A 12,411-nucleotide genomic window follows, 5' to 3' on the forward strand; every position below is an offset into this window, starting at 1 on the left:
ACACTCAATTAAAAATAAAATGAAAACACAACAAATCTCATGAAAACTACAAAAAAATAAAAAAAATTCACGAAAATTAAGAAAATTCTGGAAAAGGGAACTAACTTCCCCACTCCCAACCTAAAACCTACATTTTCCTCAATGTAACAATTAGAAAGGAAAAACAGAAAAGAAAAGGAAAGAGAAAGTTACCCCCCTTTAGAGACATCATCAAAACTTGTGTGGCACTGTGGCATCAAGTTGCTTCCCAAATTGCCTATGTCTCTTCCTTGCTTCGCTGCGGCATAAATATTTTGCGTCGCGGCGTGAAGCTCTTTTCCTACAAACAATTAAACCATAAAATACAATGAAATAACCTAAAACACAACAACAAAAACATTGAAAACACTTGAAAAACTAAAGAAAAATAAAACCATAAATAAAATTAACATAAAGTTCAAAGTAAAAAATTGGGTTGCCTCCCAAGAAGTGCTTTATTTAATGTCTAGGCTAGACGGAATGCACAATCTATCAGGCTCAATCATTAGAATCTAAGGGAAACACCAAGGAATTGAAAACTAAAAACTCAGTTGTTACATCCAAAACTGTCATAGTGAGCTTGCCATTCTAAACATCAATCACTGTCTTAGTTGTAGCCATAAATGGGCAACCAAGCAAAATAGGCAAATCTCTATCATGAGTTAACAACTTCTTCATATCTAAGACTACAAAATCAATAAGAATTATTAGTTTATCAACTTTAACCAAGGCATTCTCTACAATACCTCTTATATATTTAATTGAATTGTCAGCCAGTTGTAGAGACATTGTTGTTGGCTTTAATTCCCCTAATCCTAATCTTAGATAAGTGGAGTAAGGCATGAGATTAATGCTTGCCCCCAAATCTAGCATTGCTTATTCTTCCTTTTTATCATCCATGGTAAAGTTGATGATGAAGTTACCTGGATCTTTCAATTTGGGTGGCAAATTCCTTTGAAGCGTAGTACTTACCTTTTTAGGAACCATTATTTTTTCATTATTCCTTATCACATCAAGCAAGGGTAAATTCACATTAACTTTGGATAAAATATCATAAATTTCAGAGAATGACATATCCCATTTGCTTTTCTTCAATCGGCTCGGAAAAGGTATAGGTGGAACATAAGGCTTTGTTTGTAACGCCCCACTTGAGGTACGTAGTTATTGTTTCTTCTTTTGCTCTTATTTGTGTTGGTTTATTAGTATTATTGTTTGGTTGACCTTTGATTGAGTGGTGTGTTGAATACTTGCCCTGAAATTGGTTGAAAATAGAAGAAGTTCAGTGTTCCAAGCTTCGCTGGGGCGAAGAGGTGTTGAAGCCACGGGAAGCTGCTAGACAGTTTCGCCGCGGCAACAGAAGCTTCCTCGCCGCGGCGACAGGCCGACCAAAATGTTTGTTAAGTTTTTGATATTTTCTTTCCTAAGGGCATTTTGACCAATCTACCCCTAATTAGTAGGAAAAGTGGGGAGTAAAATATAAGGAATTTTCATGGAGAATATGTTGTTATGGGGGGTGTGTTTGTAATGAATCAAAGGATATAGATATAATTCCTAAAGAAGAGTAAGGGCAAAATGGGAATGCTTGTGTATAAATTTCATTAAAAGGAATTAAGTCATTGCAAACCCGTNTCTCACTTCAATGTGTGGGAGAGACAGTGGGTATGTAATGTGAAACTTCCTAAGGTAGTGAAGGTAGTGGTAACATCTTGGATTTGTGAGAACCTGCATCACAAAAAATTAGAATAAGGTAATCGTACAGTGAATAGATTTTGTTTGGTTCAAAATTTGCTTGAGTGATGCAGTTTTAGAGTAGGACTAATTATAAGGTCAAGTTTAAATCATAAAGCAAGAGCATATTATGGCTTGGAGAGTTTTGGATTGCTTTTCTGACTATGTAACTCCAAAAGCCAGTTGTTGTTGATGACTGATTCAAGTTTGAGTAAGCAGCTTCATAGTCTTTTCTTTCATGTTAAACATGTATCAACATGTTACATAATATTTAACTTTTTCCTGTAAATGATAATTTTAGTTGTATCTTTTTCAATCTCACTCTATTGAAACACTCATCTTTCTCATATCTAGATTGACTTTCAAAACCATATTTTTAGATTTTTGTTCATAAATCTGTTTTGGGAAGTCCCACAATGTTGAGTAATTCCAGCTTTTAAGGACGAATCCCCATCCTTCTTCCTTTTTATTTTTGTTATTGAATATTGTAAGAAAATGCATCTGTTGACGTAGCATATGAATATTTATGACTTACATTCTAAATTATGAAACCTGTTTGTGGATCAGCAGAAAGTAAATCTACAAATGATACCAGTAGAGACCAACCAACAGCTCCAGTAGTCTCATCTACTACCACCAGTAATGCAGAAAGTAATTCATCCACTTCTAAGCTTGAGGAAGAGCTTAAAGTTGCTTCTAGGCTACGAAAATTTACATTTAATGATCTGAAGTTGGCAACACGAAATTTTAGGCCTGAGAGTCTTCTTGGAGAAGGTGGCTTTGGTTGTGTTTTCAAGGGCTGGATAGAAGAAAATGGAACTGCTCCTGTTAAACCTGGCACGGGGCTTACTGTTGCTGTTAAAACCCTTAACCATGATGGTCTTCAGGGCCATAAAGAATGGCTGGTGTGCAATTTCCCTAATCTGTTCTATTTCCTGCTTATGATTTTAACAGACCTTTTTTTTTTTTTTAATTTAAATGTCTGTTTTTAAGTCTCTTTCTTGTCTGAATCTTGGCTCATCTATGTTGCAGGCTGAAGTGAATTTTCTAGGTGATCTCGTCCATGTTAACTTGGTTAAATTAATTGGTTATTGCATTGAAGATGATCAAAGGCTGCTAGTATATGAGTTTATGCCCCGGGGAAGCTTGGAGAACCACCTTTTCAGAAGTATGTTGCTTCCTTTTTGTCATTAAGCTTCCCTTTTCATCTCTGTGTGGTTTTGGAATTTGGATCTTAAAGTTTCTGTTTAGGCCTCTTGAATTACATAGGGAGGTGCTTTCGAAACTTTTCATCTCTACCATCAATATAGCCACTTGTCGCCCCTTGATTAAAATAAGTTAAATTTACAAATATTGCTTCTGTCCTTAATAGAATGAAAAAAGCAATTTTTGATAGAAATTATATTCTATCTGCTTAGTAATTCTGCTGGAAACTGTGTAAGTGTGAAAGCTAAACTGGAAGTACAGTGCATGTTACCACCAAAATCAGGAATAGATCTATGGTTTCCAAGCAGCAGTTCTGTGTGTGCTTCAACAATGTTACTTTCTCACGCTGCCAATTTTGTATATCATGTTTAGAAATGTGGAATCAATTATCTACTTTTAAATGTGTGACCACTTGAATGACAGTCCCATTTTTCATGTCAGTCAATGCTGATGTAGGGCTATATCTCTTCTGTATGGCTAGGACCTGGTTTGATATTGCCAGTTTCTGTTTGTTGGTGAGAATTGTCATCAGATACAGTTTTTTTTATGTTTACTTTATATTTGTGTCATATGCAGGGTCCTTGCCACTTCCATGGTCCATAAGAATGAAAATTGCACTAGGTGCTGCAAAAGGTCTTGCATTTCTACACGAAGAAGCTGAAAGGCCTGTGATTTATCGTGATTTCAAGACCTCCAACATCCTATTAGATGCAGTATGTGGCAAAACCAATGGCAAAATTAAATCTTTCCTATTATGGTTTGTCAGTTTAACAATATGTTATTTCAGGACTACAATGCCAAGCTTTCCGATTTCGGACTTGCGAAAGATGGTCCTGAGGGAGATAAAACCCATGTATCAACCCGTGTGATGGGAACTTACGGCTATGCAGCACCAGAGTACGTAATGACTGGTAGGTGTAATTAAGAACAAATTCATCTAGTGATAATCTTCTGCTTTTCTTTTTTTCTCAGTGTAAGTCTTCTGCTTTCAAGTGCCAGTGTCCTTGATCAATCCTGGAATGAGAAAAAATCCTGCAAGTCTGAGCTTAGAGGACTTAACCTCCTGATGATTTCTTTATTAGCATAGAGTACATATTTAATTCCTTTATTTGGCCTAATCAGACAAACTTGTTTCTATCACAGGACATCTTACATCAAGGAGTGATGTCTACAGTTTCGGTGTGGTTCTACTTGAAATGCTGACTGGCAGGAGATCTATGGACAAGAACCGACCTAATGGGGAACATAATCTTGTTGAGTGGGCTCGGCCACATCTAGGAGAGAGAAGAAGATTTTACAGATTGATTGACCCTCGTCTTGAAGGTCACTTTTCCATCAAAGGTGCCCAGAAAGCTGCCCAGTTGGCTGCTCACTGCCTCAGTCGGGATCCAAAAGCCAGGCCCCTCATGAGTGAAGTTGTTGAAGTCTTGAAGCCTCTGCCCAATCTTAAGGACATGGCAAGCTCATCATATTATTTCCAGACCATGCAAGCTGAGCGAATAGGCTCGAGTCCCAATACCAGAAACGGCTTGCGAAGTCAGGCCGGATCACTTTCAAGAAATGGGCAGAGAAGCCTTTCTATACCGAATGGTTCGCATGCTTCTCCATATCACCATCAGTATCCCCATCAATCACCAAAACCCAATGGCAAACAATAGGATTGGGTTGGTTCTCTCCTTTCTGACCCCATTTTCTTCATTTATTTCTATTCCCCCCTTTTTCACTCGGTATAGATGTAATTTGTGTCAAAGCATTTGTTCTTGGACAACTGAGAAAGCAACAGAAAAACGTGCTTTATGTTGTGTTTTTGGAGTGTTGGCCTCCAAGTAGGGGAGAATATCAAGGCAGGTTAAGCTTACGGAGCAAAATGTCTAATGGCAACCATATGTTGCTTTAATCTATTTGGAAATATTAAGGAAATGTTTTCCTCTCATTCCCTCTTTCCATTTTGCTGTCAGTTTGATCTCTGGTTGTGAAATTTAATGCAGATAAGTCTTAGAAGTCTTTGCCTGATCATTTATAAATGGGAAAATATTCTCTCATAATGCCAAAATAAATGGAAATATTCTTCAATATTCTTTCACAACAACGCAAAGAATACATTCTAATAAATCACTTTCCGTTTATTATGATTAGAGTTCATTTACATGCTTCAGGCCTTCAATAGCTTTTTGTTCTAACATATATATACATTGACATTACAGAGAACTTTACTTTGTGGAACCTCCGACTAAATGTACCTGTCAAATATTTATTTCTTTAAGCTTGACAATTAATTTATTATTGAGTTTCATTTTCTATCTCAAGCAGCTCTCCTGGTAAGCTGCTCTTTGGATGTACTCTCAAAGATCTTGTCGGCATTTCCAACCTCAAATCCATCTCGCCTATGAAACTCCTGAACCTGTGTAGTTAACATTAAGAAAGTAAGTTTGCAATGCATCAAGAAAAAAATTTACACAGATGAACAAAACAAATATTCATGAAGCCTATAACTAGGCTACATACAAGATTTTAAAGTGTGAATCAGGTCAGGTTGCAGAATTAAGTTCAGAACATTACTTTTTAAACCATGCTTACAGTGAGAAGTTGTGGTTACCTCTTTCTCAGGCAGATTTTTATACTGAGGCAACACAAGACGTTCAGCAAACTCAATGTATGAACAGGGGACTGATTCTGTGACACCATCAGAAAATTTGAAAGAGATTGAATCTGCCACAGTTGAACTTTGCAGCAAAAGGCCATCAGGACTCACTGCAATGAAGGAAATGAAGTAGTTAGATTATCGATTTCTGTAGTCTGCAACGAGAATAATCTTTAGACAATACTTAAAGCAGTAAAAAATAGCAATCTATAAAAAGCTATCAAAACATTGATTTCTAAATGAATTTCAATAAGATTATTAATTTGCATAAGAAAAACAATGACCCTGGCTATGGTTGCACCAGTAACATACCTTTAAGAACTCCCCCTTCAGAATTCAACCTGAACCCATTCTCTTCAATAAACTCATTCAGACTTTTAATGTTTTTCAAATGGGATTTCAGCCGATGAGTGGAAATAGTGACATGGTTCACTGCATAGCCATTAACAAGGGTCCAGGCAGCATATTCACTTTCCCTAATATCATAAATTGAACATTAATCAATCTTCTAAGATAAATTTTTCAGTCATAAATTGTAGATCCTGTCAATGGGTTTTAGGCACTACAACACCAATATAACAGTCATTTTATACAGCAACATCTGTATCCTACATGATTGGATCAAATACTAGCTTTACTTGAATTAATAACACACAAAACCAAAACTACAAAGATTGAAGATTGATACCTTGCCAATTGTTGAAATTCAGAATGTAAGGGCTTTCCCCATGTTAAAGATCCCAGCGCACTTGCAAGAGCAGCATGTTTATTCCCACTACCAGATGCTTCAGTGTATTTTTTAATTATTTCCTGAATGTTAAAAGCAACAGTTTCAAGGATGCAATAAATAGGTTCGTATGAAGGAATCAACAGGTGAGAATGTAAAAGTAAAACTAATAGAAAGTGTAGATAATTTTACCAAAATATGCTGCAACTTGGATGTGACTGGTTGGGAAAAACTAAATAACAAAATCAACATATAATAGTAAAATTTCTATCTAATCAGCTTGGGAACCTTCTTTTAACTATGGAGAAAGGATTGGCAAACGGGGTTTTGGAACTAATTCCACAGTTTTTCTTGCATATATAATGATTATAAAAACAAGTAATAAAGCCTACATTGTATAGTGTATACAACATAATATGGTCAAAGAAATTAAAAACATGATCACTTAAACCATAGATGATGTAGATAGCTTCTTACATTATTCTCAATCTCAAGAGTGTTCTCTACTTGAGAAAATGAACTTCTAATTGGTTCCAACATGAACTATTCCATCACTTTATTTCGATTTCAAGACAGGATATATGGCCTGTAAAAGACCATAGGCCATAAAATAGCCACAACCATTATTATACCCTGTCCACTTGAATCAACCCTACCACTTGGTGTGGTTTGGCAATGACACCAAAAACAGGACTATAGAAAGTTCCTTTGACTCGTACTTTGAAAGTGATTTCAGAACCTTAAAACCAGTTGGCTGAACATCATTAATTTTCCATCAAAATTCAACATGCAATAATGTAGGTTCTACGATGTAGTAAGAAACATCGATTTAGAGTTTAGTGGAAAACAGAATCCAAAGGTCTAACCATAACACATATCATTTGTGCAGGAAACAAAATGAAAGCAAGAAAAAATTACATTAAATCATCACCTTGTACTGAAAACTAAATGTAAAACAGCACCTCAAGAATGGACCCAGAGACACACCTGAGTCTGCGGACTCATCTGATCCACAAGAAGCTCTGATATGAATACTCTAGGCAAAGGCTCACTAACACCACTACCGCCATCAGGATGCGGAACACTAGGAGGCGAAAACCACAGCGCTTTCAGTTTTTTAGCAGGAAATCTCAGCTCCTCTTTTTGTGTATAGCCATAATCCAAGAAAAAACTTGCAATGGAATCAATCCCATAACCATTTACCTACATTGTTCCAAAGGAAAAATAAATGTATATGATGATCCATTTGCAGAATTATTCACTCTCTATAACTATGATAGATTGCCAATTTTCACTCATAAATACAACCAACAAAAAATCAAAAGCATGTATATATGTGTGCCAGAATTAAACAGCAAGCAATTAAATCTCGACGCCAGGAAATGCTAAAATCAAACAGAGAAAATATACCCCGAATGTCCTGAAAGCAATATGATCATAGCATATTTGACTGTCATCAGCTGATCGAACGTGGTCCAACACAGCTTTTGCAGTTGGGTTCCTGTCTAAATAAACCTTTTCCATATTTGCAAACACACTCCTGAAAAATGATTCACGTCCCTACAATAATATAGAAAATATAAACACATAATCAAACTAAGAGTGAATCATTATCTTGATCAGCATTAACACAATCAACAATCAATCACCTGAACAGAGGGAGCCATATTGGAATCGTGTGATTTGGAGGCGGTGATGACGGTGAGATTCCGTGTTTGAGTGGAGAGTGAACTGGGAGGAAAGGATAATGACTGCTTGACGGGAATAGAATTCCGAGAAGAAGATGAAGGGGAGAGAGAGGGAAGAGATGAATAGCGAGAAGTGGTTTTGACGGTGGATGAATAAGATGAAATCATTGTTGATAGCTTGGTGGTGTTCATCTTTTTGCTTTGGTTCAAAGGCTGAGCAAATAATAGGCAACTGCAGATGGCAGTTGCGTTTGTTACACTCACATGCTTCTTTGTCTTCTTCTCCCTGCCACGTGGTCCATTCTAGGTCGTTTGTAGTTAAAAGTCTAATAAATGTAGATCCAATGATTACGAGTTACATACATTTTGGTCCCATTTTTTTATTTTTTATGACTCCAGTGTTGGGTAAACTTATATGCATTTTAACTAATCCCCTAGAATCTGAGAACTATAAATTGGATAAGAGATCCAGTGACTCAGGTTTTTCATTTTGATGATTGGGGGTATCTATGTCAACTTACACGAACCATAATTAATCCATCAGGACCTTAGAACTACCGGCCTAATAAGAGCTCTAGTGGCTTCGAGTCTGAGGTCTTTTTTTTTTTTATGATTGGGGGTGTTTAGGCCAACTTATATATATCTCAACTAATCTTCTAGGACCCTAGAACTATCAGTCGGATAAGAACTCTAGTGTCTACCCTTATTAACACTTGAAGAGAGACTTAAACTCAAAATCTCTTGAGTAATACACTTAAGAGTCCTGATCGCTCAACCACCAAAAGTTAGTTTACTACGAGGTTTTAGTCTTAGCTACATTAGTACATCTGTATATGAAGGGTTGATAACAATTTCATCCCTGAAATTTAGTCCAGCTATATATTTTTTCATTGTTTTTTAGTCACGTTCTAGTCCCTCATGTTTGTTACTGACATTGTAGGGACCAAAAATTACCAAAAAATTTCCAAGATTAAAGGTACTTCAGCCAAACAGGGATGAATTTGTTATTTTTCCAGCATATGAAAGCAACGGTTACATCTAATTCAATTAACCGCCATTTATATTTTTTTATACAGTTTCGAAAAACGTTAAGTACCCTTCGTTTATTTTATACGAATGATAAATAACATAATTATAAGGAAAAAAAAAAAAAAGCATGTTAATTGACAGATGTATTAATTTATTAGAATAATTATTTTAATACCGCCGGCTTGAAAAAAAGCATGCACGACACGACACAAAAATATGCGGACCGTACCGTGGGCCTTAAAAAAGCCTGTGGGTCGGCACGAAAAAAATAAAAAAATAAAATTAATAGCTATTTTTTAAAATAGTCGTTACCCCCGTTGCAAGTGGATAATGGTTATTTTAAAATAGTTGTTGCCCCTTACATAAGGGGGTAACAGCTATTTTAAGATTTTAAGTTAAAAATAGCTGTTACCCCCCTGTATATGTATTTTTTTAATTTTTAATTTTTTCCTATAAATACCCAATTATTTCTCTAATTTTTTCACACTCAATTCCAATCTTCATTCTCCTTTCTCTCTCAACTCTCAAGCTCTCATAATCTCTGTCAAATTCTCAGTTGTTTTTTTGGTCAAATTTATTTTAATTTTTAGTCAAATTTCAAAATAGATCAAAATTCAAATGAATTTAAGCATTTTGATTATTTTGATAATGAGTCACCACCACAAAATCTATCACAGCCACCCCTAGAAAAGAAAAGAAAGCAAAAATCAATGGTTTATGAGCATTTTACTGAAACACAAGAAACATTTCGTGGTGAAATCGTGCGACGTCCAGTGTGCAAATATTGTGGTTCTAATTTGGCCAGTTCGAGTACAGGTGGCATTGGGCATCTTCGGAGGCATACAAATGAACATTGCAAAAAAATGATACAACATTTAAAAGGGCAACAACAAATTTCATTTACAAGGACATCTGTTGCATCGGTATGTGATTCAACTAGTACTTAATCAAATAGTGTAATGGGCGAGAATTCTAGCTTCACATATAGTCAACAAAACATGAGAGACTATATGGCCAGGTATGTTGTCACAACCGATCAACCTTTTTCATATGGTGATGATCCAATTTTAGAATGGTATATGCAAAATAGCGTATAACATGCTTTTAAGAGAGTTTCTAGAAACACTTAAGAGCTGATATTTTTAGAATTTACAATGAAATGAAAACAAATATTAAAAATACACTTAATAAATTTAATGGAGTTATTTCGTTTACTTTTGATTTATGGAAGACCACTAATCAAGATTTAGGATATATTTGTGCAACGGGGTCATTTTATTAATTCAAATTGGTAACTAGAAAAAAAAATTCTTGCATTTTGTGTATTAGAATATCCACGTACTGGCGTAATTATTTATGAAGAATTAGCTAAATTTTTTAGTGAATATGAAATAAATGATAAAAAAATTTCTCTCACATTCGATAGTGCATCATCAAATGATAGAGTTATTAATTTTTTTTGTCAAAACAATTAAATCCACCTTATGAAGGTCAATTATTTCATATTAGATGTGTTTGTCACATAATAAATTTAATTGCACAAGATGGAATAAAATCAATTGAAAATGAAATATATTTAAGTAGGCATGCAATTACATTTATTTCATCATCTCCTTCATGTTTACAACAATACCATAGTATGTGTAAGCAAAAGGGGTTATAAAAGAGAAAATTGAAAACTGATGTTAGGACTTGTTGGAACTCCACATATTTAGTGTTAAAATCTTGTGAATCATATAAAAATGCTATTACACAATTTTTTAATACAAAACAATATGATCATTTATTGACTAGAAATCATTGAGGACTTGGTTTTTCCTTAATGAATATTTTAGAACCTTTAAATGATGCTACTGAACAAGGTTATGGTATTTATTATCCTATAATTTGTTTGGTCTTATAGCATATAGTAGATATTAGTTTTACTTTTAAAGAATATAGAGATCATGCAGTTTTTAGAAATATTGCAAAAAAAATGGAAAAAAAAATTAAAAAAATATTGGGAAAAAATGCCTATATTGTTTGCTTTAGCTACAGTAATGGATCCTGGGGTAAAATTATTAGGTGTAAATAATATGATACAAGAAATTTCAACAAACCTAGAGACCCCATTAAAAATTTCAGTAGAAGATGTTCAAACTTTATTACTTCAAATGTATTCACATTATGAATTTAGACATGGAAACATGACAAGTATACAACCACCAATACCATCAATGTCAAGTTCCTCCATATGTAAAAAAGAGCGTATTTGGTCTATCATCACTGAATGTAAACAACCAGTAGGTGCAAGCTCTTCATATGATGAAATTACAAATTATTTTAGCATGAATCATTTGGCTGAAATTACGATTTAAAGTGATCAATTTGATATTCTTCAATGGTGGAAAGCACATCAAAAGACTTATCCTATACTTTCCACTATTGCACGTGATTTACTAATGCCTCCAGTTTCTACTATAGCATCAGAATCAGCTTTTAGTGTAGGTGGGCATGTATTGGACGAGAGAAGATCAAGTTTACATCCAAGTGCTGTTGAAGCCATTATGTGTATGAAAAATTGGGTGGCGGCAGATTTCAAGCTTCAAAATCGTGTTGCTGAAGATATATTTGAAGATTTTAAGAATTTAGAAATTAACGAAAATGAAGATGTATAATAATTCTTAATCCTAATTTCTAAGCTTGTATTTGTAATTTATAATTATAACTTATAAGTAATAAAAAATGTTGAAAATTCAATTAATATTTCAGTGTCAATATTTTATTATATTTCATAGTGATTATATATTTTTAATTAACATATATTTTTTATAATAATTATTAATAATATATCAAAATTACCATAATTTATAAATATTAAAATTAAATATTTTTACAAAGCACGTGGGCCAGCCCATGGCACAGCCCACGACACGGCGCAAGGCATGGCACGATATATAACGGGCCATGCCGTGGGCCTTCAAATTTTGTGGGCTGGCACTGTTAGTGTATGCCCTAGGAACCAATCGTGTCGTCGGTTCCAAGGCCTTATGTTTTTTTTTTTTGTATATATATGTTAATGTATATATTTTGTATATAAATTTTATCTTATCAATAGAAGAAAGTATTCTTATTTCACATGTGGTTTATTACTTCATTTATATATATGTATTACATGTGAAATGTCCGGATGATATAAATCTTTAGAAGATCAAAATCATCAAAGTATTCCCTATATAGGTAATATTAATTGGGCAATAATATTACACAGTAGGCATGTTGAATACCTCCGTAGAATATCATGTGATGGTATTAGTGTGGATATTATAAAAGTTATATCACTAGGGCATTAGCATGGATAAGCGGTTAGTGAACTGTTTATTGAATATGACCAT

General features: G+C 34.5%; 2 protein-coding genes across 2 annotated transcripts; one reads left to right on the forward strand and one right to left on the reverse strand.

Moving 5' to 3' along the window:
- Positions 1 to 2,276: 2,276 nt before the first annotated feature.
- Positions 2,277 to 4,923, forward strand: LOC116138240 (probable serine/threonine-protein kinase PIX7). The gene is made up of 5 exons (XM_031423960.1): positions 2,277 to 2,651; positions 2,779 to 2,914; positions 3,529 to 3,665; positions 3,740 to 3,863; positions 4,096 to 4,923. The coding sequence occupies exons 1-5, from the start codon at positions 2,292 to 2,294 to the stop codon at positions 4,608 to 4,610; spliced, it is 1,272 nt and encodes a 423-aa protein (XP_031279820.1). The 5' UTR covers positions 2,277 to 2,291; the 3' UTR covers positions 4,611 to 4,923.
- A 129-nt stretch (positions 4,924 to 5,052) lies between these two features.
- LOC116138242 lies at positions 5,053 to 8,241 on the reverse strand. Its single transcript, XM_031423961.1, has 7 exons — positions 7,970 to 8,241; positions 7,731 to 7,880; positions 7,308 to 7,523; positions 6,282 to 6,403; positions 5,906 to 6,069; positions 5,549 to 5,703; positions 5,053 to 5,353 (listed from the first exon to the last, which is right to left on the reverse strand). The coding sequence occupies exons 1-7, from the start codon at positions 8,198 to 8,200 to the stop codon at positions 5,255 to 5,257; spliced, it is 1,137 nt and encodes a 378-aa protein (XP_031279821.1). The 5' UTR covers positions 8,201 to 8,241; the 3' UTR covers positions 5,053 to 5,254.
- Between the last annotated feature and the right edge of the window lie 4,170 nt (positions 8,242 to 12,411).

This window comes from Pistacia vera, unplaced genomic scaffold (genome assembly GCF_008641045.1).
Source record: "Pistacia vera cultivar Batoury unplaced genomic scaffold, PisVer_v2 Contig34, whole genome shotgun sequence".
NCBI lineage: Eukaryota > Viridiplantae > Streptophyta > Magnoliopsida > Sapindales > Anacardiaceae > Pistacia > Pistacia vera.

Excerpts from the sequence above, each read along its gene's own strand:
- LOC116138240 (XM_031423960.1), top strand. The coding sequence starts at position 2,292 with ATGAAACCTGTTTGTGGATCAGCAGAAAGTAAATCTACAAATGATACC. Across the intron at positions 2,652-2,778 it reads AGGGCCATAAAGAATGGCTG|GCTGAAGTGAATTTTCTAGG; the intron begins GTGTGCAATTTC and ends TCTATGTTGCAG. Across the intron at positions 3,666-3,739 it reads CCAACATCCTATTAGATGCA|GACTACAATGCCAAGCTTTC; the intron begins GTATGTGGCAAA and ends ATGTTATTTCAG.
- LOC116138242 (XM_031423961.1), bottom strand. The coding sequence starts at position 8,200 with ATGAACACCACCAAGCTATCAACAATGATTTCATCTTATTCATCCACC. Across the intron at positions 7,524-7,730 it reads TTGCTTTCAGGACATTCGGG|GTAAATGGTTATGGGATTGA; the intron begins GTATATTTTCTC and ends GGAACAATGTAG. Across the intron at positions 6,404-7,307 it reads AGATGAGTCCGCAGACTCAG|GAAATAATTAAAAAATACAC; the intron begins GTGTGTCTCTGG and ends TTTAACATTCAG.